General features: G+C 37.7%; 1 protein-coding gene across 2 annotated transcripts in view; it reads right to left on the bottom strand.

Moving 5' to 3' along the window:
• Positions 1-1,923: 1,923 nt before the first annotated feature.
• Positions 1,924-25,188, bottom strand: part of TRRAP (transformation/transcription domain associated protein) — a 101,021-nt gene continuing 77,756 nt past the window's right edge. For both annotated transcript variants that reach the window (XM_065684396.1, XM_065684397.1), the window contains exons 64-72: positions 24,037-24,127; positions 22,706-22,905; positions 21,713-21,974; positions 12,493-12,718; positions 11,725-11,942; positions 8,948-9,132; positions 7,087-7,290; positions 5,946-6,140; positions 1,924-3,208 (exon numbers count right to left, since the gene is read on the bottom strand). In XM_065684396.1, the coding sequence (XP_065540468.1) occupies positions 2,924-3,208; positions 5,946-6,140; positions 7,087-7,290; positions 8,948-9,132; positions 11,725-11,942; positions 12,493-12,718; positions 21,713-21,974; positions 22,706-22,905; positions 24,037-24,127 (1,866 nt within the window). In that variant the 3' untranslated portion in view covers positions 1,924-2,923. The remainder of the gene's footprint in view (positions 3,209-5,945; positions 6,141-7,086; positions 7,291-8,947; positions 9,133-11,724; positions 11,943-12,492; positions 12,719-21,712; positions 21,975-22,705; positions 22,906-24,036; positions 24,128-25,188) is intronic.

Here is a 25,188-nt window from a genome sequence, read left to right as displayed (position 1 = left end):
GCAGTAGTGATTCAGCTGGGAAAAGCTCGGTCCATCACACCTAGGAAAATAATGGAAATCAAACTTGCTTGGAAAACCCTTTAAGTGAAATAACTTCAGAGAAACATAATGCATTACTGCAGTTACAGTTTGAGGGGGTGAACAAGCATTTCCAATTCGCTTTTAATTCCAAAACTGCTAGGATTAGATTATTACGATTCCTACACAGAATAAGCTCAATCTATCACTGTTCCTTAACACCATGTTATATTTTACAATGAAAACGCAACATTTATTTTTCAGGCTTTTTGCTCTAAACCAGACATTTTTCATAAACTCATTACTGCATGCTTACTTTCCATTGATGAGAGTTAAGAGTCAAGCTTTCTTTTCCATTTACAAGTCAATAATATCTTAACTTCTATTTTCAAAATTGTATTTTATTTTTCTTGCTGTATTAGTTATATCCCAAAGGGGAAAAAGAATGCATTGAAGTGACAGTGCAAGGTACCTTCATTTCTCATACTAGATGGACTTGTTACTAGTCAAAAAGTAAAGATGCAAATTCATAAATTAACCTACCAGACTATACATTATCCTATATATTATGCTTAATTGGCATGATAAAGTGATGCCTCCCAGCCAAGCATACAGTAAAAACCTATTTAACACTCAGCCTTCAAATGGGCTTAAATCCATCAACGATTTGGAGTTCACATTACAATCATGGCTGCAAACTCATATCTGCACACATAGCACTTTCTGTCTGTCATAGAATCATAGAATAGTTAGGGTTGGAAAGGACCTCAAGATCATCTAGTTCCAACCTCCCTGCCATGGGCAGGGACATCTCCCACTAAACCATCCCACCTAAGGCTTCATCCAACCTGGCCTTGAACACTGCCAGGGATGGAGCACTCACAACCTCCATGGGCAACCCATTCCAGTGCCTCACCACCCTAATAGAAAAGAATTTCCTCCTTATATCCAATCTAAACTTCCCCTGTTTAAGTTTTAACCCGTTACCCCTTGTCCTGTCACTACAGTCCCTGATGAAGAGTCCCTCCCCAGCATCCCTATCAGCCTCACCTCCCTCTGTGCCAGGTTCAGTGCTGCTCATGGTGCTAGCAAAACTATCATCTTGGGTGAACAGTAGAGAGGGAAATTTTCCCCTTCATAATGTTGATACTCAAGTTTGTATCAATTGACTGCTTCAGCTGGTGGCTGCAAAGATGAAAGGAACAGGTCTTTTTGAAAATCTGTAAGAGACCCATTGAAGCATGTTGCTTTGTTTTTAAATAACTGACTTATCTATAGTCATACCTACTTGTTAACTTGCTGGTAAGCTCACCTACCAAAGGAATGTCATTAGATTGACTTAGAAAACCCCCTTGTATCACAGAGAGTACACTACTGAATGGTGGTCATTAACTTCAATTATGCCTCTCATGTTATTACGAAATCTCCAAAGAACCTGTTGTCTGCTTATTAAAAAAACAAAACAACTAAAAGCAGACAAGGTCATCCTTTGCTATAGCAGTCAAGACCATCTTTGTTTCTCCAGGAACAGCATCCCCTAACAGAGCTCATCTGCAGATACAATCTTGACCTCTGAACAATTACTTAAAAGCTCAATTTTTTGTAGCCAAGAAATAGACTACTCTGTTTAAAGACAGACTTTTAGAAAACATATGGTTAACACATTATCTGGCTAGGAAGAAAAACTATACACTGAATGAAGAAATTTATACTTCCTGTTCACAGCTCTTCTGTAAGCAAATTCAACACCATACATGAGAACATCACATCCATGTCTCGTTAATACAGTTATCACCCTTTAAAATACAGGCCGGTTTCACGTACTAAAGATTCCACCTGCTCTTGAAACTTTTCTATTTAGTCCATAATATAATGCTTAAAATATTTTAGATAAAATGAATACCATTGAGAGTTTTACAAAATATTTATTTTGAAAAAATCACTCTGTACAAATTTAACATTCTCAACACGGAAGTTCTATAAAAATGCTAACAGAAAGACAAGTGAAACATTAAACTGATCTTTTCTTAAATTACAAAGAAACAAATTCATTCCAAAGAAGCTACTGTAATTCTAAACATGAAAAAAAAAATAAAATCATAAGATTTGACTTTTTTTAATCTATTACAGCCAAACACATGTATCCATCGATGCCATTTTCCATCCTTTTTATAAACTCCCCCCCCCCAACACTGTCCACAACAAACCAAATGCTCTAAATGGTTTACACTTTCACTGTACATAGCTTGCGCTCCAAGAAAAGCCAGCACAATTTGATCACCATTTTCTCAGTGCCTAACAAAAAGTTACCTCTATACATTTGGTATAAAATTCTCTGTACAAACCATCTCTGCTTGTGTAAATTTGAAGCAAACTTAAAGGAAGAGTATTTATTTGTGCCTTCAATTTGGTAGAATGAAGGGACAGCAATTAAGTAAAATTTCACAAAGTAACATCCAGTAACTGGGAATACTGTCTTTTTTTATTTTTTTTTTTATTTTTTTTTTTAGTAATTACTATGATACTAAAAAAATTACATACTGCAGGTTATTAGGAATGCCAGACCCTAAATCTAACAGTGCTAGGTTTATAGTCCTCATCATAAAATAAGATTTTTCTGTACAGTATTTAAGTTTCCTCTGTTTTAAGCTATTCGTGAAAACTGTTGTTTTAAGCTATTCGTGAAAACATATTAAACAACCTTTCTTAAACGGGAGGAAACGTCCCCTCATGAAATTAAAAGCAGTGAAATTGTCCTATTACTGTAAACACAATTAAAAAGAAGACTGAAAAAATGCAGTGCGGCGGGTAAGCCATGGTCTGGAAAGCTTTTTTCACATTTTCTTAACACAATATATGGCTCACACCACAAACAGCAGCAAAAAAAGCTATTGAAAAATTCAAGTTACAGCCAAGGGTGCCAAGCAGGATCCATACGACAGAGATTATCCAAGCTATTTGCAGCTGCTACCAGAGTGTTGACTTTGCTTTCTCCTCCTTCAAACTGAGCAAGATTATGAAGTCGAGTCATGATAGCAGTAACAGCTTTTTGAACTAGTGAAACCAGCTGCTGGCTGTCCATGTTTTCAGGTTGCCCAGCCGCTGAAAGTGGAGAGGAAGTATCCTCTTGTGTTTTTTTGTGCCATGCAATTATTTCATCCCGTAGCACAGTTTTTAGGATGCCATCAACCTACATAAAGGAGAAAAATCAGACTGTTATATTTAATCTGAAGAACCATCAGGTATACAGAATAGTAACTAGATTTTAGACAATAACATTTTGACACTTCTGGTTCAGCATTGCAATCTCAGTGTTTTTAAGATGAATGTGGCTTCCAACTGTCTTTACTATTTCCTCTCAAGGTGTTTCTTTTCAGAAAAAGCTTTCAGCATGAAAACACATCACACCTCTTAAAGAATTGAAACATCGCTTAAGCTGTAACATATATTAAGGTCTTCATACACAAATGCAGTCATGTACATTCTGTATTAAGATGACTCCATTAAATTTATGACTTTTCCCATACATACACAGAAGTTTTGTGCAAACATTAAGAGGCTTTGCAAAGCTGCACAGGGATTACACTCTCAGGGAACACTGCTTTCTGCCAAACATGGAAAGAACACTGACTGCAACATACATACATATGCATTTAATATATATACACACTATATATGCATATAGGTGTATATAATATGTGTACACATATGTATACACAGGCCACTTCTACACCTGGATGAAAAAAAATGCCTGCAACAAACAGTTGCTGTTTTTTCTCATCACTGAATTGAGTTACTGACATTAATCTGTCAACTTTAACACTCCTGAGGTCCTAAAATGAACTTCTAGGTAACCAGTTTGAGTCAAATTCCTGTCTGCACATAACGAATAGAACATTTTATAACACATATAACTATTAGGCAAACATGTAAAATATATTTTATGGGCATTTGTAAAAAAGATAAATGCAGAAAACATTAAAAGCATTTCTCTGTAGTCCAAAAGATAGATAATCTAAAGCAGTAATCACCACATGTCTGAACTGAGCTGGGCACCCCTCGCCCCAAAATGAATAAATGGGCACTTGTTCTCTGACCTTCAGAGAATCACAGAATACCTCAAGTTGGAAGGGACACATAAGGATCAAGCTCAACTCCCTGCTCCTTGCAGGACTACCATTAACCATTAACCATATGAACAAGAGTGTTGCCCAAATACTCCTTGAACTCTGGCAGGCTTGGTGCTGTAACCACTTCCATGGGGAGCCTATTCCACTCACCAACCACACTCTAAGTGAAGAACCTTTTCCTAATGTCCAGTCTGAACTTACGCAGTTTCATTCCATTTCCTTGTATCCTATCACTGGTCACCAGAGAGAGAAGCTCAGCATCTCCCTCTTCCACTGCCCCCATTGAGGAAGTTATGGTCTGCAATGTGGTCACCCCTCAGCCTTCTCTTCTCCAAGCTGAACAAACCAAGTGACCTCAAGTTCTCTTCAGAAGTCTTGCCCTCAAGACCTGTCCTGGGTTCAGCAGCAGCAGTCATTTTTCTCCTTAGTAGCTAGTGCAGTGCTGTGTTTTCATTTTTTGGCCTGGGAACAGAGCTGGTAACACCGATTGTTTTCAGTTGTTGCTAAGTAATGTTTATTCTGGCCAAGGACTCTGTGAGTCTCATGCTCTGCCGAGGACGAGGGGAGGCCAGGAGGAAGCAGAGACAGGACACCTGACCCAAGCTAGCCAAAGAGGTACTCCATACCACAGCACGTCATGCCCAGGGAGATAACTGGAAGTTACCCGGAAAGACACGCTCTCTCTTCGGGGGTGTCAAACTCGTTCGGCGGTGGTATTGTATTCTCTTGTTATTTTCTCTTATCAATATTATCATTGGTGGTAGCAGCAGTGATTTGTGTTATACCTTAGTTACTGGGCTGTTCTTATCTCAACCCGTGGGAGTTACATTCTCTCGATTCTCTTCTCCGTCCCTCCAGGAGCAGGGGGAGGGCAAGAAGGTGGGGGAGTGAGTGGACGGGCTCTGTGGTTTATGGCTGACTTTGTTTAAACCACAACAAGACCTTTCACAATCTTGGTTGTACAAAACCAATCTGTACACACTCTTAATATGTGATGCCCCTCTTATACGGAGGCACCCGAAACTGCACACAGTACTCAAGGTGGAGCTGCATCAAATCGATGTGGCATGTCTAAGTGGGCATACATCATTCAGATGTTGAAATTACAGGCTATGTTTGAAAACTTGTTTGTGTATAATAGACACAGTTTTGTAAGGTAAGATGATGAATTATTAAAAATATATTCTACACAGCTTTCTGCATTTTAGATAAAGACTAGAATCACTTTAGGATATTTTCCATCTTTTATAATGTAACTAACTCATACCATGGCTACAGTACATTCTGCACAATGTCTTTCTGGTGCAAATTGCTTGCCTAAGTGCAAGATGCCTCATTTTTGGAAAGCATTAGAATTTAAAAGGAAGCTAGACAATTTCTTCAGAAAACTATACCCTGTTAAGAGCTAGAATCCATCAAAATAAGTGTATCTTTAGCATTCTATTCCACTAACAAAGAAACAAATGACATTTCTATTGGCAGATAATTATGAAGATTCTAAATGATGTTGCATTTGTCATTTTACTGTTTACCACTGTCAAAATTTTTAATGACTTATGAGGCTAGAGCACTGAATTAACATGTTTGGACAAAGACTCAAAGACAGAATTCCACCTATATTCCTCCTATTCTTTCAAAAAGGTAAACTGCAAACATTTCAGCTGGCATTTGTGATGATCTTAGACTAAGATTTAAAAACAAATAAGTACTGTTCAGTTTTCACTTTAACCAAGAAAGTGCTGTTTCTAAATTGCCAAATACGTGCCTGCAAACAACTCTTTAAAAAGCTATACGAACCTTAAAATTTGGCTGTGCAAAGCAGCGAGCTACTGCAATCATAGATGCAGTCAGTGGACCAGACACCCCAATAGTGGTAAGAAATTCAGAGATGTTTGGTGTAAGCCGGAATGGAACTGGACGATTGGCATCCAAATCTCCAGTAGCATCATTAATGTCAAAGCGAAAATAAGCTACATTTAGCTTGCCAGTATCCTGGATTTAGAAACAAGATGCATAAAAGTAATTAAAAAAACATTCATTTCATTAACGAAACCAAAAGAAGTTGGATTTTTGTTTACCATTAATACTCAGAATACAAATGTACTCCCAACAGCTTTTCACTTTCAGTCAAACAGGTTTTGAGCAAAAACATTAAAATTCAAGGCATGCAAAGTCAGGTATGTATTTTTCTCAAAGCTCCTTGCTAAATACACATTGTTGTAATAGCAAACTGGAGGAATAGCTTCTTTTGTAGTATGGTCTACAAGGAGTCATATGGACAGACACATCTCTGCGCATCCCAGCTCTGGGCAAGCATTCTCGGTGCATTGTTCCCTTAGACTAAACATTTGAACACTTACCTAGTGGGATTAAAGAAACTTAATTGCTATACAGAGCATATTCCTGCATGCATTAAAATGGCATTAAGACTTTAATATATACCACCTTCGCCCTACTAAGGTGGCAAGCCTCATTTAAAATGTTGGGTTAAAACAGAAAAATCACTATTAATAGGAGTTGCAGCTTGACATGATGGCAATGCTGAATAGAGAACAGTATTTGAAAAAGAGTATTCCCTCTATGAAAATGAAGCTCTAAATTTATTTTTTTTTAATCTGATGAAAACACATATTCAAAGCAATATATTTGAAGGACAAAAAGAGTGACTTATCAGTCATTTACATGAATAGTTCCAATATCGAAGAATGACTTTACAAAGTTCTCCATTTTCACCATAGAAGGTAGAGTTGATGTCCACGGAGACTGCAGTTTAAATTGCTACCTACATGATGTGCAATCACATATAAATGAAAAGCCTACTGACATGCACTGTTGATTACATGTATCAAATTACTGTTTTGACCCATTTCCAAAATATAGTCCAAATTTCCATCTGATCAAAGACAACAGCATGCATTTAGAATAAACTAACCCATACCTGGGCAATCTGCAGCATTTCAGGGTTGAGTCTATTTAAATGAAAGATGAATTCTGCAAAGCCAATTAGGGCTAGCTGAATAGTGAACATCTTTCGGAAAGTCCAGTAATCGGTGGCATTGGGGAATGTATGCAGAGCCCACTCCTTCAGCATGCTGCGCGGCACCATGTTGCTCTGCACTTCTTTAAGTATATCTCTGAGAACCTGCATAAATATTAGTTGAAAGAGATCATTTTTAATAGCTTTCTTACCAACAGACGAATGTGCCAAGAGCAACTACCAAACTTCTCTTAACTGCTGTATCCCATTTTAGGAAAAAATATCCTGAAATTGAATGCTTTCAATCCTACACCATTGCCTCACTTCTCTGTCAAAACACAGAGTGTTTTGTCAGCCCAGCCTCTGCACAGCTAGAAAATGCTTTTTATCTGAAAAAGCCAAATTTTTAATAAAACCATATAAGCATGAGAACTGCAAACAGGCATGTTGGAAAACCAGAGACTGAAAAACCATATAACCCAATTTGATGTGTCTTCTATTCAAAACTTTAAAGAAAAGCAGAATTGAGCTAAAGAGACATTCGACTCATGATGCAGCATTTCCTTACAGGAAACTAACAGAACATACTTCACTATTTTCTAGCTTCAGTGAAAGCTGGATAAGCATTTTGCAGCAATAAAACAAATCCCTTTAATTTAAGCTAATGGCAAGATTCAAAATTGTACATGGGACTTCAAAGCATGCAACCTAAAGATGGCTCTCTGCATGGTTTCTTCATAGGGTGAAAGGGAAAGGATGCTTATTATACAAGACAGGGAAAGACTGTGCAAAGTAATTTGTAACATGTATTATATTACAACAAAAGCACCTCAAAAATACGAAAAGGTAAAAGCTGAGAGCTGTATTCAGCCGTTTCTGTCAGCGTACACTCTGTGAGCTTTTCCCCTAGATGTAAACATTTGCAATTACCAAAATATTTAATTACTGTACCATATACTAGCCTAATTAATTAGGAAAAGATACAACACTAGGATCTGTTCTAGACACCAGAAAGCATGACAGTCATACTGACTTCGATTAAATGGGTGTTAGAGAGTTTCATAACCTGAAGGAAAAATCCTCAAAATAGAAACAAATGTTAGGTAACACTTCATTTGATTTTTAACAAAGGAAGCCTGAACAGATACTGTCTCTAAACCATGCATGCATGTATGCCATGTATTTTCTAATGGCTATATTTAAAATGGGACTGGCATTTTATGTAAGAATTTGCATTAATCCTTAGATAAAAAACATGAAATAACTTTATTTATCACAGTTGGATGTTTGATGGAGATAGGCGAGAGAGAGCTTTGTTCTTTCTGGGTACTATCATTTATTAGGGTGTGATTACTCAACTGTTTCAATTTGACTTGGATGAAATGAACCCACTTGCAAATTTAAGAGATCCATTAGAAGAACCTGGGGAAGCCTGCCTCACATAACATGCTGTAACTGCTTATGTAAATTATGAATGCTATTTCCCATGTTATCAATTAATTATTTTCAAAGCATTGTAAGCAAGGACCAAAAAGCAATGAACACTTTGTCTGTTTTCCCTTGCAGTTAGCCAAAATAACCTAGAGTAAAACAAATACAGTTTTTTTAAGCTTTCCAAGATAACCTAGAACACCAGAGATCTAAAAGTTCCCAAGAATACATTAAGCAAAACCAAAGTAAACTCCAAAAAAATCAAAATGCCACCTTTACACATACATCTGTGTCGCATCTAATGAGAGGTGATGAATCAGATCAGGGGATATAGGACACAGCAGAGACCTCAAGAAAGCCCTTGATTAAAATTCATTATACATTCTAATACCTGATGGCTAGCCTGAGTCCCTCGTGCTTGGACCGTTGCCAGTCTGTCATAGTAACGAGAAATAGGGTTGTCATGCTCAATGCCTTTCTTGGCACAGCGTTGCTTATAGATCTCCACCAGGGAAAGAGAAGAGGGATTGTCTTCAACCAAACGCATCTGTGGGGAAACTGCTACGACACGGGGGACTAGGAGACATTTGAGAAGGGTGAGAGGGGATGGTGGTGGAGCAGGGAGAGGGAAGAGAGGGCAAAAGAGAACAAAACAGTTAATCCATAACCCAAATACTAAGAGAAGAATTAGCATACAAGTGAGATACATTTCAGTTGATGATCACAGTCGTATCAAGAGAAAATTTTTATTACTACACTCACAACTAACTCACAAGCTCTGTTAAAAAGACCGATAGCAAAGTAAAAGAAACATCAACAATACTACCAAAAAAAAAGTTAACATTTGTTATTCTTCCTACTTTTCTTTACCTGCTGAAAAGAGGTTAACACTTACTTCAGGTGCAAACGGGTTTGTAATATCTGATTACATGATAATGTCAGTAAAAATAAGCCTGAAGAACAAAACTACTTAGCTCAATAGGGTAAAGTGATTCAGAAAAACTGGAGGAAAAAATCTGAACATAGTTGAACAATAGATGTTTAAATGACACCACTTGAAAACAACACAGGGAAGACACAGCAAAATATTCAACAATAAGAAAACCTAAGGCAGTGAGCTTTTCCTTGGTGAGCAGTAAAGTTGCAAAAACCCCCATAAGCACTTTCATGGTGCTCAACAGATGTATCATCCTACTGAGTCTTATGTGCATCCCCACCCACATCAAAACAGACAAGACCTCTTTATATCCAGCTTTTCCAGTGACACTGTACTGCTTGACAGCAACGTTCCATTACCACCAACACTGTTCTCTCAACTTTTCCCTCAGAAGCTGTAACAATTAAACTCAGAAATATAGGGAAAAGTTGTTTAAATACATTTAATTTTTTTGATGCAATTTCTTCAGTCTTAAAGAAGAAATGCATTCTGCAGAAGGGGTGTTAATGAGCTATTTCTTCTGGTGTGCTTCCATTAACCTCTGGCAGCAGAGAAATGGATGTTCTTTAGGTTCTTCCAAATAGCATCAAACCACAAGGAACAGAATTGTTTCCAGAAACATTATAGTCTAAAAACAGCTTTTTGAAGGAAAACTTGTTAGTTTAGTATATAGGGGGTATATTTCTGTATCAGTGTCCTTGTTTATCATAGTTTTAAAGGCTGTTTATTGCACTTTTGTTATTTTGGCCTCAGAGTGATGCAACATTGTCTTCACATATGTAGAGATACTGACCTCTTGTTATAACAAATCCTTTGGCTTGGGTATTTTTGACTTTTTTAAGTTAGAACTCACATATGCATTTCTAGCTCTGAAAGTGCCAGTTGCATCACCTAAACTCATGAAACAACTTCATGTAAATAGATACTATTAGACCAAAAAGGAAGACCAAGAAATACATACTTTTTTTAAAAATCAGAGCTCAGCACTTTTTAAAAGGACAACAGCATAGCAGCAACTTTGTCTCTGATGAAAGTTTCCCTTATCCATAATGTATTTGCTGCTTACCAATGAAGAATTATCAGAACTGAATAATGCAACATACAAAACTCATTTATATGAAGTTATTAAGTGCCCTTCTGAAATGAAAAGTATTACATACAATACAAACTAGCTCCTCAGTTTAAGCTGGAACTTGCCAAAAGCCTTAGTATCTGGAAAACAAAGGGTTTCACTGTTTTAAAGTATCGGAATGACAAGCAGACCAAGTATGTTGCCAGGCAAGACTCTGGTATTTTCTGTTTCTCATTTCATGAATGAATTATTTATAATCAACACATAAAAAAGCCAAGATACAAAAGGAAAGAGAAAGAATTAAAACTGTGTTTTCAGCCTTCATTCACTGTTTCTGTTTCAAAATGCCTAAATGTGTGACCTTTTCATTAAGTATTTTGGCAATTTCTACACATGAATAATGTTGGAAACCTCCTTAACTCTCCTCACTAAGTCCTCCCTACCATTATGTTTGTTAATTCTGCATTTTTTAAGCATTGCCAGGTAGTGCTGTTGGCAAAGTGCACTCTCCAAACCAAGTAACCTATTACAAGATCATAGAAGTGCACTCAACTTGAGTCCTGCATCAAGTATCTAGATTATGAATGGATTTTATTCATCAACAACCAAGCAGTCAGTATATTCCTGAAAGCAAACATCACCATGGATATAAAAAAAAAATACAAAGATATGTTTTTTGTATCAAAGAACTCAGAAACCGTTTATCAAATTCAAAGCTCTACAAAAAAATTCCTTTTGTGTTATGTGGAAGAGGTAAAAGAAATTCAATATTCATACACTGCAGCTTGGGAGAAAAAGTTTTGTTCTCTTTCTCTTTGTTTCTAAATGCTCGTTCTGAAGTACATGTATCCATTTCCATAGCAACACCTCCAACAGGCATGTCTCTGCCTTACAGGTGTTATTCACAACTAAACTTTATACAGTAAATGATGCGAGTAAGCTCTTCTAAAAACATCTTAGATCCCATGCAATCAGCTTTATTTCTTCAGAGGGGTGCTACAACACCAAAAAAAGGCTCATCACCTAGACAGATGCGACTTTACCTTCTGAATATTCAAAACCTTCAGTATCAGTGATTAGTAGCTGTCAAAAAATTAAACTGCAATCTTTGAGTATAACATATATGTAAAACATAATGTAAAATCTCTCCTTTCAGTACCTGTAAAAAACAAGTGTCTTTTTGTGGTTTCTTTCCTTTTCTCCAGGCAGGGGTTCAAAAGGCGAAGAAGCTGTAATACCCGCTCTTCTCTACGAGACTCTGTCAGGCAAGCATCATTCATTACCAGGTATGGGTAAATCTTTCCATTATGGCCTCGGATATAAAGTCTTCTTGCTGCAGTATTGTGTTTCTGAACTATCTCCACTCTGGGCATAAACCTATTAGGAAGAAAGGGGTAATAAAGCATCTGAGCAATTCTCCGCTATTAGATCAAAAAACAAAAAACACCAAAGAAATAAGGTAGTGCAACTGCATTACAAGGTTTTCACAAGGTACAATTCTATTGCCCAGCTAACCCATGGTTTCTATTCTGCAGTCAAAAAGGTCTTCTGATTGATTTTTGTTAAAGAAAGAGTTCTTGAGCAAAATCAATCACCAGATCAGACCTTTATCACTCTTTTGAACCATAGTACCTGTACTGACTACAACAGAAGAACTCATCTCAACTTCTATCAATATATGAAGCATACTCATCATGTAACAGTACAGGTGTTTACTGTGGCAGTGTAAAGTTACCAGAGGAGGATAAAACAAAAAAAAACAAAACAAAACAAAAAAAGTGTTATTCCAAAGTACATCTCTATATATGTCATTTATATATATGAAAGGTACAAGAAATTCACTGTTGCAAAGTGGACAGATGGAGAAGGTTTTCATTTTCTTCTCCATTTTCAGAATTACAACTGCCAAGGTGTATTTTTAGGTTACCTTGCTATCTTGATGTAGTAATGTGTTGGCTTTGGCATAAGGAATTCTCCAGGTATCTCTACTTCTGCAGTTTGAGCTGAAAAATTACTGAGAAAGCGGCACTTTTCTTCTATGAGGAAGAACTTTGGAAGCTGTTTAGTTTTTGCCTCCAGAATTTTGATCCATTTCTTCAGTTTAGAGATCAGATTGTGAAGTTTCATTGACCCTGGCACACTGAAGTCAAAGTCTTAAAACAACAAAAAAAAAAAATATACATAAATCTCAGCATTTCAAATTCTTTCAGGTACTTAATGATCAAGTGTCTGAAGTTTTGAGTTTTCAAAGAGGTTCTTCTAGCTACACACCCTCAAGCTAAAAACACATTCAGCACACGCAGCTGTTATACAGAAAAGCATCATACTGGTGTCAAATACTATAGGAAAAGGGAACACTACTATCAGCAACTCACACAAAAAAGGAAAGCATATATACCAACCAAATCCAGCAGAACAACATGGCTACCTATGAACCCTAAACAAGGAAAAACTAGCATGTTCAGAAAAACACAGATGAGAAAGCAGAATCATTAGGGAAGAGGCAGGACATAATTGCTATAGATCATACACCAGCAATAACACTATATCAGCTGACGCTGGAGGATAGTAAATCATACATTTCAATAGTGCAAATCAAACACACACACAGAGCTGTCCTGCGTTCAAAAGACTGCTCTGTAGAATATTTCATCTCTACAGAAAATCTTTAAGTGAGGTCCTAAAATGATACATAACTTAAATCTGTCCAAATCTGCTACCTCTTTTCAGTACACAGGTCTAAAATATTCTCTGTAATTATGAACTTCCCAAAATTTTTCCTTAGTCATGCAAACATTAAAAAAACATACTGTGAAAATCTTAAATACTATCACTGTATTTAACTGTCTGTATACTGCAACCAGAAAGACTGCATAGAAAGCAAGGAGTAATAACCCAAATTATCAGATCATTTAGTAAAAGAGGAAAAGTAAGCTTATTTCACAGACTAGCACTATAATTTTCAGCCTGTTCAATTCAAAGTGATTTACTTATTTAAAATCAGTGAAGGCTTTTTACTTTTAAAGGGGATGAAAGAGCCTCAAAACTGAGGATACAATGTAGGACCTGTGAGGAACTGCAAGACAAGTAGTACATTTACTATTACTATTATTCTCCTATTCTGACTATTACTATTATTCTCCTATTCTGAGCTGCCAGAAAATTCTCTTTATTCTTTCCTGGCTCCGATAACAATTGCATGCCACCACAGGAAGAACAGATATGACAGCCTAAGCAAAAATGACAATGTTATGCAAACAGCGTGCTCTTTCCTTTACAACGTAACAGTACTGCAGCCTGGAACTACCTCCTCTAACCCACATGCAAGTGAAGTAACAACTTTCTCAAGGTCAACACCTGGTCTTCAATATACTATGAAAATAATTCTGTAACAGAATTCACTGCAACATCAACCATTTTCTGAGCCAACACCAATGCCATCTTCCCAACACTGCCTTCACTACAGTTACAGAAGACAGCAAATAAAGTCTGAATCTCACGAAAGAGGGAAAATGAATAAACCACAAACACAAAATTATGGTTCAGCACTTCAGTATGATAACAATGAAAGATGAAACACGCACAGTAAGAAGATAAAATAAACCTCCTAACTGTAAACCTCATTAGTTACAGCATCCCAAATTGTGCAAGTTAACTAACAGACTTGAATTTTTAAAATGCATTTCTATACCACAGTCTAAAAGATGCCATTTTAAGCTCAACACGTTACAAATGAAAAAACAACAGCAAGAAAGAAACAGAGAATGTTGGTTCAGTATTTCTAAGATCTTCAGCTAAACCAGAACAGAATCTTCTTTATGCTTCAATACAACAGGAAGTTAACACAGTCTCAGAAATTAGTTTTACACTTACTTCAGAATCTATGTTCCACTATGTCGCATACACACAGTATTTTCCTACATTAACAAAAGAACCACTCCAAACAACAGAACAGTCATGAGTCCTGCTCAGAGGACAAATTAATTTGGCCACATAAATATGCCCCAAGCATCTATCTGCAAGTATGCTAACAGTAAATTAAGTACACACACACACACACACACAGAGCAACTGCTGCATGCTAAAGTTTTTTCCACCACAATTAAAACCACTCAAAACTCTGATTCTCCACAAGACTTATCCTACAAACAAGCTTAGCACATTTGGTCTTCTAACCAGAAGAGTCTGTATCATCCTACGTGTACACTCTATTTCTCTAAGTTCTCCTTTATGTGCACAGGAGTACACATAATTCAGTTATTACTGAATAAACGAGTGCAGCCTATGATTCCTTTCATTTTACTATTCTGTTAGTTGAACAAAATATCAGAGAACACATAACCCAACTTATTTCATTGTGTATCCACAATACACTAATATGCTAACAAGCTTTCAGTGAAAGCCTTAAATCTACTATCCCTAAAACAGAGAACAAAAACCCAAATATACCAAATCCTTTCCACTTTCATAAGAAAGAAGTCTGTATTGAAAAATAGTTACGTATTCATGGGTGTTAGAAATTAGTATAACTCTGTAATACTCCCTTTTCTTTTTCTACCTGGTAGGGGTATTTGCAATATTACTGTAAAACACTTATTATAATCCCAAGCCTACCCTCTAGTGAGCAGCAGGAGTAAATCAATTCATGAAAGTGGCAAAATTATTGAATCATTTATCTCCTGAATCACTGAAGTTCAGGAAAATATCCCCCAATTGCAACTAGTTGTTGTGCTAATGGGAACCACCAAAGTAGTAAAAATACGCATCGCTGTATACTCCTTACAAAAAGAGAGAACAGCTCCAGTGTGTTGAAATGCCTGGTTTAGGATTTTTGTTGTTTTGTTTCCCTGTAGCAGATGGGAAAAACAGAGCTCAATTAGTCTTTTTGCTCATGTCACAGAGAGCCCATCTGAGAAGAAAAATCATTTCAGCTGGAAGGGAAATACAAGTGCAGCCATTATGTGTGTACGACATCTCTCTGCTTTACACATATCATAATAGAATCATAGAATAGTTAGGGTTGGAAAGGACCTCAAGATCATCTAGTTCCAACCCCCTGTCATGGGCAGGGACACCTCACAGAATCACAGAATCACAGAATCACAGAATCCCAAGGGTTGGAAGGGACCTAAAAAGATCATCTAGTCCAACCCCCCTGCAAGAGCAGGGTAACCTACAGTACATCACACAGGAACTTGTCCAGACGGGCCTTGAATATCTCCAGTGTAGGAGACTCCACAACCCCCCTGGGCAGCCTGTTCCAGTGCTCTGTCACTCTTACAGTAAAGAAGTTCTTCCTGATGTTAACGTGGAACTTCCTATGTTCCAGTTTACACCCATTGCCCCTTGTCCTATCACTGGATATCACTGAAAAAAGCCTAGCTCCATCATCCTGACACCTACCCTTCACATATTTGTAAACATTGATGAGGTCACCCCTCAGTCTCCTCTTCTCCAAGCTAAAGAGACCCAGCTCCCTCAGCCTCTCCTCATAAGGGAGATGTTCCACTCCCTTAATCATCTTTGTGGCTCTGCGCTGGACTCCTTCAAGCAATTCCCTGTCCTTCTTGAACAGAGGGGCCCAGAACTGGACGCAATATTCCAGATGCGGCCTCACCAAGGCTGAGTAGAGGGGGAGGAGAACCTCTCTTGACCTACTAACCACTCCCTTTCTAATGCACCCTAAGATGCCATTTGCCTTCTTGGCCACAAGAGCACATTGCTGGCTCATGGTCATCCTCCTATCCACCAGGACCCCCAGGTCCCTTTCCCCTTCACTACTTTCCAGCAGGTCAACCCCCAACCTGTACTGGTACATGGGGTTGTAAACCATGCCACACAAGGCTTCATCCAACCTGGCCTTGAACACCGCCAGAGATGGAGCACTCACAACCTCCCTGGGTAACCGATTCCTGTGCCTCACCACCCTAACAGGAAAGAATTTCCTCCTTATATCCAATCTAAACTTCCCCTGTTTAAGTTTTAACCCGTTACCCCTTGTCCTGTCACTACAGTCCCTGACGAAGAGTCCCTCCCCAGCATCCCTATAGGCCCCCTTCAGATACTGGAAGGCTGCTATGAGGTCCCCACGCAGCCTTCTCTTCTCCAGGCTGAACAGTCCCAACTTCCTCATCCTGTCTTCATACGGGAGGTGCTCCAGTCCCCTGATCATCCTCATGGCCCTCCTCTGGACTTGTTCCAGCAGTTCCATGATAATGTATATAAAAAAGTATTTCTGTTTCAAACAAATAATTTTTTTCAGTACTTACTGCTGGATAACACCTTCCTCAAGCTAATACATGATGGTCTAAAACACCCTACTACTTAACGTCACGTTTTTCCTAAAGAGAAGAGGGAGTTTATCTCCTCATCTTTAATGGAGATATTCACAGAAGACCATGATACAGACTGCAACTGAAGAAGCTCACTCTCTTCTCAATGGTGGTAAAGATCCTTGTCACTCTCAATGAAAGGACAAATGGGGCGCAATCTTTCTGCCAGTGAGACAGACCTAAAAATTTTAATGGTTCTTGACACAACTAGATAAAGGTGACTGCTTTTTGAATGAGGGCTGTACCATCACTTTTCATGAAGTAGCACAAAAATACACTTGAGTTAACAAAATTAGAGTACCAACCCCTCTGCCAGCCCACAACCTCTGACCTACACAATGAACACAGCATTAAAGAAACAGAGAAAATACCTACAAACTAGGACTTACAACCAAATAACCAAAAAAAACCCCACAAAACAACCCTTCGGATGCATGTGCAGAAAACAGTCCTAATCAGTTCAAAGTAACAGGCAATTAATGCTTTTAGAGCAAACAACAGTTCATTTGTAAGATTTTAAAGATTATTCTGATCATAGACAAAGTCTGATTACACTTACAAGTTGATAACCGAAGGACCCTCAACTGAAAAGCCAAGACACCATGTAAGCTGAGACATCATGTAAGATGCTCCTTAAGACTGAAATGTAAGCTTAGCTTCACAGAGCAGCTCTTTATGCGTATCATACTGAAGAAGATCGAGAGAGAACAGATGTCTTGCTTTTAAAGTTTCAGACATTTACATGCTCTGCACTTTCCCAGAGGTTCACCTTAATCACACAAGGTCTTCTGGAAAGCACCAAGAAACATGAAAAATCTGTGACATGCAAGCAGGAATACGAAGCAGGAATTCTGGTTTACAACGCAGCTCCAGAAAACTAAGACTGGTAAGTCCAGACCAAGATCAAATACAGAATCACAGAATAGCTAGGGTTGGAAAGTACCTTGAGGGCATGTAGTCCAACTCCCCCCCTGCCATGGTCAAGGATGCCTCACACCAGACCATGTCACCCAAGGCTCTGCCCACCCTGGCCTTGAAACTGCCAGGGATGGAACATTTACCCTTTCTTTGGGCAACCCATTCCAGTGCCTCACCACCCTCACAGTAAAGAACTTTTTCCTTGAATATAAGCTGAACTTTCCCTGTTTAAGTTTAAACCCACTCCCCCTTGTTCTGTCCAAACTCTTGATCTGGATTTTCTGGATAAAATCCTGTTTACCTAAAAATTAGAAGAGCAGTAAAGAAATAGCTACCAAAGTGATGCTATGCTCATTCTTGACAAAAGAAACAAAATCATTAACACAACTGAGAATTATGAACACAGCTCTTTCCCCTGCCCTCTTCCCACATTTCAGAGACACACTCAGACATTGAGAAGATTCCTTCTGATTACAGAGTTTCCATCTGCAGCAAAGAATTCACTGTGCTTGGTGGCAAAACTCTTAAGAAAATTATCTTGCCCACTCAGGATACACTTTGGAATTTTCCATTCCTATTCAGCTTGAGTGAAGAAATGGTTGCAGAAAGAAGCCAATCCAAACTCTAAACTATCATATGTCCACAAAAGAACAATGAAGGCAGTTTTTCTCCTCCCTTCACTGCTGAGAAAGCTCTCAAAGGGAGCATTTCTCAGCATTTTTCTGTTCTTTGATGTCAAAGGTTTAGCAGGAAAGGAGAGAAGGAACAAAGAACAGATAGTCAAAGAGCTCTGCATTCTAAGTTCCAGTAAAAAAAAATAATTTCAAAGTAAAATTTGGTTTTAAAATACATAACATTAGGATGGAAAAAAATGACTTATCAAAGCTTCAATGGTCCAGACTGCTGCAGACAAAGTACTCAGAACGTAAGAAATGGTGTAAGAGCCCCCAGTGGCTCCAAACAGGAATCAAGACGCAACTCAGATGTTGATGGAAATGATTATGCAACCAAACATAGTTGAAAGTGTCTATAAAACATAGCTGCCAACATTAATCTGGAAATAATTGAAAACAGGAGTTTATTCCAAGACAGCTCCTCAGCTTGGACACTTTTGAAATGGAAGGCAGACACTGTAATTATCTATCCATCACCTAAATGCAACTAGTGCTGAGAAGCAGAAAAACAAACATGAACCTTGTAGTGTGACAAAAGGACAAAGTAGGCACGATTTAAAAATGGTTTCTCATAATGCTAAAGCAGCCTTTGCTATCTTCAGTACAGTAATTACAATCCTATTCATTTATTTATGTGTATTTACTCTTATGACAAAATTAATAAAAGCCATATTTTCATTTTCTGTATAATGGATTGAATTACAAAAATGTGCAAGTACATCGATCAGTTTAATTTCTTCTGGTTTCCCACACTTCATTTGTTAATGAAAACACTGAATTTATTAATTAAAATAAAATCAAATCAAATCTAGAACTAAGCAAAATAATTATTTCTATCCCATAGACATTCATGTTTAATCAGACTTTAACATATGAACTCTTCAACAAAAAAAAATAATTACTTGTTATTAAACTGAGGTTTACTGAGAAACTCATTGCATTTCCTGACTTTACCTGATTTTCATGTCCAGGGCTATGTTGTTGTTCTGTGTTTCATATGTTATTCTATATTCTATAGAATATTCTATATTCTACATATTCTATTGCTATATAGCAAACCTGAAAACCTTACCTGCCATTTAGATACCATAAAGACATGTAAAGATTATACATGAGCATGTAAACCCTGAAAAACCTCTCAATTTTTTGTTTTAACCAAAGACTGTAACTGAACCGTAATTAAAGTTTCTTAATCCCCGGATGTCTCTAACACTCAGAGGAAAGAAACCATGACAGACCAAAAATAACTTACATCCAACAAACACTGAGCATATCAGCAACACTTACAGCAATGAAAAATTGACTGTACTACTACTGCACTGTAAAGACACATAAACCATTTCTAAAAACTAACAACTAATCCAAATCTGTATTTCATGTGGACTATCACAGTTGGAAGAGAGCTACAGTGATCATCTAGTCCAACTGCCGGACAAATCCAGGGCTGACCAAGTATTAAGGGAATTGTTCAAATGCCTTTTAAACACTGACAGGAATGGGGCATTGACAGCCTCTCCAGAAAGCCTGTTCTTGGGCTTTTTCTTCATAAAGAAATGCTTCCCAATGTCCAGTCTGAACCACCCCTGATGCAGCTTTGAACTGTTCCCACACGTCCTATCACTGGATCCCAGGGAGAAGAGACCAGCACTTCCCTCACTTCCCCTCCTCAGGCAGCTGTGGAGGACAATGAGGTTGTCCCTCAGCCTCTTTCTCTCCAGAACTAGGTAAAGCCTAAGTCCTCAGCTGTTCCTCATAGGACATGCCTTCCAGCCCTTTCACCAGTTTTGTTGCTCTCCTCACATTCTAGTACCTTCTCATCCTTCTTAACTTATGAGGCCCAGAACTGTACACAGTCCCCCAGGTGAGGCTGCACCAAGACTAAATACAGCACAATGATCATCTCTTGACCAGCTGGTTATGCTGTTGGATGCACTCCAGGATGTGGTTTGCCCTCTGGGCTGCCAGGGCATGCTGCTGACTCCCACTGAGCTTGCTGTCAACCACCATGCCCCAGATCCCTTCCTGCAAGGCTGCTCTCCAGCCACTCCTCTCCCAGTCTATACTTGTACCCAGCATTATTCCATCTCAGGTATAGAATCTAGCATCTGAATTTGTTAAATTTCATGCCATTAATCATTGTCTAATGATTATTTCCATCCCCACCCCCATATGCTCCCACTAAAGACACACAGAATGTTTCTACTACCATTTCACTCCCTAGTACACTTCATCCATTAAAAATTTAATCATATGGTTCAGGACTTTCATTATCTGCTGTCATGCAACTGTTGTGCCTCAAAAAGGACATCATGCAATACATAGCGTGCACAAGATATGTAGGTCATATCTACAACTGAGTTGCTTTCACAAGATTCCCATCAGCTCACTTATTTTCACAACATTTTATCAGTGAAATGCCTGAAAAAAACACTGCGAGTCTACTTGTCAAACTCAGTCAACCAGTTATCTTTAAGGAAAAGCTGATATAGCTTAGATACAAATTTATGCAAAATTCAAAATCCTGGCAATCCAAAACACTGATGCCAATCAGTGTCACCTTCTCTCATATATACTTGTGTAGCTTTAACACTTTTCACCAAATGTATCAAAACCATGCTCTACTGTACACAAGCTTCTCTAAGAATTTTAAATTAAATCAGATGTTCAGACATGTGACTCCACTGATACAGAGAAAACAAATGAAGCAAAAAAGCCACTTCCCATAAGTACCATTTTTATTAGATCTGATTAAAGTTATTGATTCAATTTACCTAATAATGATGTAAATTTGTGTCATACGATTTTTATAAACTAGTTATCCAAAACACTAAAGTAATTTTCCTCATCAAAAGTAAGCTGTTTTGAAAGAGTTCGCATAATATTGTCAGTCTGGAGTTCTGGGGTGAAAATGTCATTAAGTTCTGGCATCACTGTAAAACAGAAATCATTATTGTCCCTTATGTGTAGCAGGAAGTTCTATGTAAATGGCAAAAACATTACAGCAAAGTAATCTAATTTGCATTTAAACACGTATGTGATTTGACCATAGTTTCAGGTTTGGTGAATGACAGAAAGATGCTCTATTCTATGTTCTCTCTCAGGAAAAATATTGGAAAAACAAAAAAGTTGAATGCCTTCACAGTTGAACTCTGGGGAAAGAGGGAGGAGTGGAATTTCTCTGAGAATTAAATGCAACATTTAATAAAACAATTTAAACATTTACCTGTTGTAAATTGTCCTTTTAACTTCTGGAACACAGGATCTTGAGCTGTTGCCTGTGCTCTTCTAGCTAACGACTCTGAGGCTGCACTAGAAAACATGGTGGACACATTCGAGACGTTCTCAAGACCTACTCCAAAGGTGCTGACTAACTTCTTGACAAAATTTAGTGTATGAGGAGTGATTTTGGCATCTGAAACGGCTCCACTTTTCTCAAAGGCAACTGAATAGCACTTTGCCAAGCCCTGCTGCAGTTGTCTAAGAACCTAAGGATTAAAAAAGAAAGACAAAATAATCAGGAATATTAGGCCTTCTGATTTGACACTGCATTTTATACAGTAAAGTTAACCTCTCAGAAACATTTATTTAAAACTCCATTTTTAGACTGCACCAGAGGGTCAGTCAGAATGACAGAGCTGATTCTTATCAGCACTGCAAACAAACTGAGCAGTGGAAATGCTGCATCACAAAGTACACCTCTCTTACAACGGCAGCTAAGTTTTATATTTCATGGTTTGAGATATATTAGAAAATGATGTGTTATTTTTCAAATAAACACTGTGCTAGGTAGACAGAACAGAGTAGCCTGACACTTTGAAAAGCAAATAATGAAAGCAGAGTGGCTCCTCCATCTGCTCCCTGATATAATTCAAAATTCAGACAATAATCACCACCTGTCACAGACACCAGAACAAGACAGAAACCGGTAATCATGAAACTTAGTGTAAGAATATAAATTTTCAGTTAGTACAAGTAACAGGTTGAATCCTAGAGGCATTCATCAAACGTGTAGTTTAGGGAAACCTCTGTACTGCTTCCAGAAATAACCAATCTCCTTAAAACTCTCATCAGAACAATCAGTTTTACAAATACACCAGTTCACTAATCAAAACAAATAGGTATGTTTTAATGTTTAAAACTAATTCTACATAACAGTTTTGTAGTTAACTTTTCCTTAGATGCTGCATACATATGAAGGTGTATTAAAGCCAAATACCTCTTCATGCCAATTCTCTCTGAACCAGACCATCTGATCTACAATGCCTTCCAGAGAAGACAAAAGTGTTGGATGTAATTCTCGCTGCATGTGCATAATTCTGCTGCATCGCCACATCGGTGCAGTGGCTCTGATTGGCCCAGGATCTGAGGCAGAGTGGGACTGATTTCCAACTGAACTTGGCTGTTGTTGCCCAGAATCTGGAAAGTGGAAAATTAAGAAAAAAAAATAAAAATTATCTTTCCTAAACTTGATACATGCCTGCATGAAACAAAATAAACTGTTTGAGAAATTTGCTTTAGATCTGCATGCAGTATTAATCATGTATTACCTGCCAAAATCAAGAAAATCTGCTTCTGACAAAGAAAACTCTACTCCAAATGCTATTCAGTAGAACATACTTCCTAAAGCTAGAGCCATACAAACTCTTCAGAAACACACAGGAGGTGTAGCCTCTGCTTTTACACTACCGAGTCATGCTCTTGAAGTAACTAATGCTGTTTCATATCAAATCAAACAATTTAAACCATGGGTTTTTCCTCCCCTTCCTCTCCTTTTTTCCTCTCCTGGGATTCCCAGGAAATCATATGGGACAAAAGAACAATTAAATTTCTGTGCAATCATTTGACATAACAATTCTAAATAGGACTTGGGTTTGGAAAAAAAACAAAGAAAGATCTTACTTATGTACATGATTGTGCAAGTTGCTTCTGTTTTTCCTGCTCCCAGACATTCCTTCAAAGCCTAAACTGATTTCATTTCATGTAAACTTAAATGTTCTTTTACTTGAAGTTTCACTGTAAAAAGTTATTATGGAGACACTGAAGTACAGATTATTCAAAGAAAGCAGTTTCTCTCACTTGAGTTACATGAACTCATCTTTTGTTACATTATTTCTAAAAGCCTGACTCATTGGAAAAGGAACTGAATGTTGCATGGTTCATGCTTGTAATCAACATTAGCCTAGAATGTCCTAGAAAACTATTATGTCTTTCTGTACTTGTAATCCAAGAATCTTCTACCTGTCCACCAATTCCTAAAGATAAAAATCCAGGAAAGAACATGAGATACTCAGTAAGTAAGGTAATATGAGAACCAAGGAGATGAAACTCCTCTTCTTGGTGAGTATTTTAGTCAAGAAAATTCATGACAGCTCAAGCCATCTGCAGACTTACAGAAACAAATGCAAAGAAAGTTTATCAAGAACTCTGCTCCTTAGACTTGCTAAATTGGTATCTTTTCTAGAGAACCCATTTTCCCAGTAAAATCAGGTGAAACTCAAACCAGTAAGTTACAAAGAGCCCAAACTATCTGACCATTATCAAGCTCACCGCTTTTGTAGCGCTCTCGTTGTTCTATCTTCAAGGTCAAATAGAGTGTTCTGATAGGGAAGTAGACAGCTTGGGGATAGACTCTTCCCACCTATTTGGAGATACACATATACGTATTTCTCAGTTAAGGAAAACCAATTATAGATCAGCTCAACACATACAGATTCACTCTGTAAATGAGTGCAATTTGTAACTATCAGCTCCTTGTTTTAAATAACAGCTTAGGGAAAACTAGGAAATCTTTAGGTTTCAGTAACAGAAACCTAAAAAGGATGAAACAGTAACTCCCGATGCACACTGTTAAGGCATTACTTTATCAGGGCTTCCAGATCATATTGCTTAATAAACCTGGAAACAGACAGAGCACCAGCTGGGCCAGCTCAAAGATCTTACGTACATAATGGAAGAAAACCAGACATGATGACAGCAGTTAGTCATTAAATTAGGGCACAATTCTCAGCAAGCCCTGTGACACTTGATAAGGCGGCCCATTAGAGAGCAACTTTACCCCACCTAATTATGGCACTTAATGTAATGGTGCACCAATTTCACCCAAAAATAAAAGATTTTGTGGCTTCCATTAGAAAAAAATTAAAAAAAAAAAAAAAAAAGCCAAACAAAACCTGCAGCGAAACCTAGAGAGATCCTAATATTCAGCATCCCCTTTAAAATCTGTAGATCTCAGTTATCTAGTAACTGAAAGTACCACCCACGATAGAGCACATCTTAAGACATGACTAGAGGCTTTTCCAGCTACAATTTTACTAAATCATGGATTCTTTCTCTATCCAAGTGGGTATGGTAAGTGGTAGAAATTTTGCAATGGCACTTAACTGTTCAGTAATATGATACTTATGGCAGATTGAGATCCTGACACATATGCTTCATGCTGCAATTCAAGAGTAAATTGTCTGAAGTAAGGTTTAGGTTCTAGCACTTTTCCAAACTAAGAGTTTTAAGTCAGTAACAGAAAAATTTGTACTTTTTGTTTTATATTCCCCTCTATGGACCTTAAGTTTAAAGGCAAGATGAACAAAAACATCTGTGATATTTATGAGCTCCGACTACAGTCAGACTTGTGAGTAGGCACTCACTTCCAAGAACTTTTGTACCCATGTCAACAAATAAAAAGTGTCTACAACTCACTGAAAT

This window comes from Lathamus discolor, chromosome 6 (assembly GCF_037157495.1).
Source record: "Lathamus discolor isolate bLatDis1 chromosome 6, bLatDis1.hap1, whole genome shotgun sequence".
In the NCBI taxonomy this organism is placed as follows: Eukaryota; Metazoa; Chordata; class Aves; order Psittaciformes; family Psittacidae; genus Lathamus; species Lathamus discolor.
This window is presented reverse-complemented; position numbering and strand designations above follow the sequence as displayed.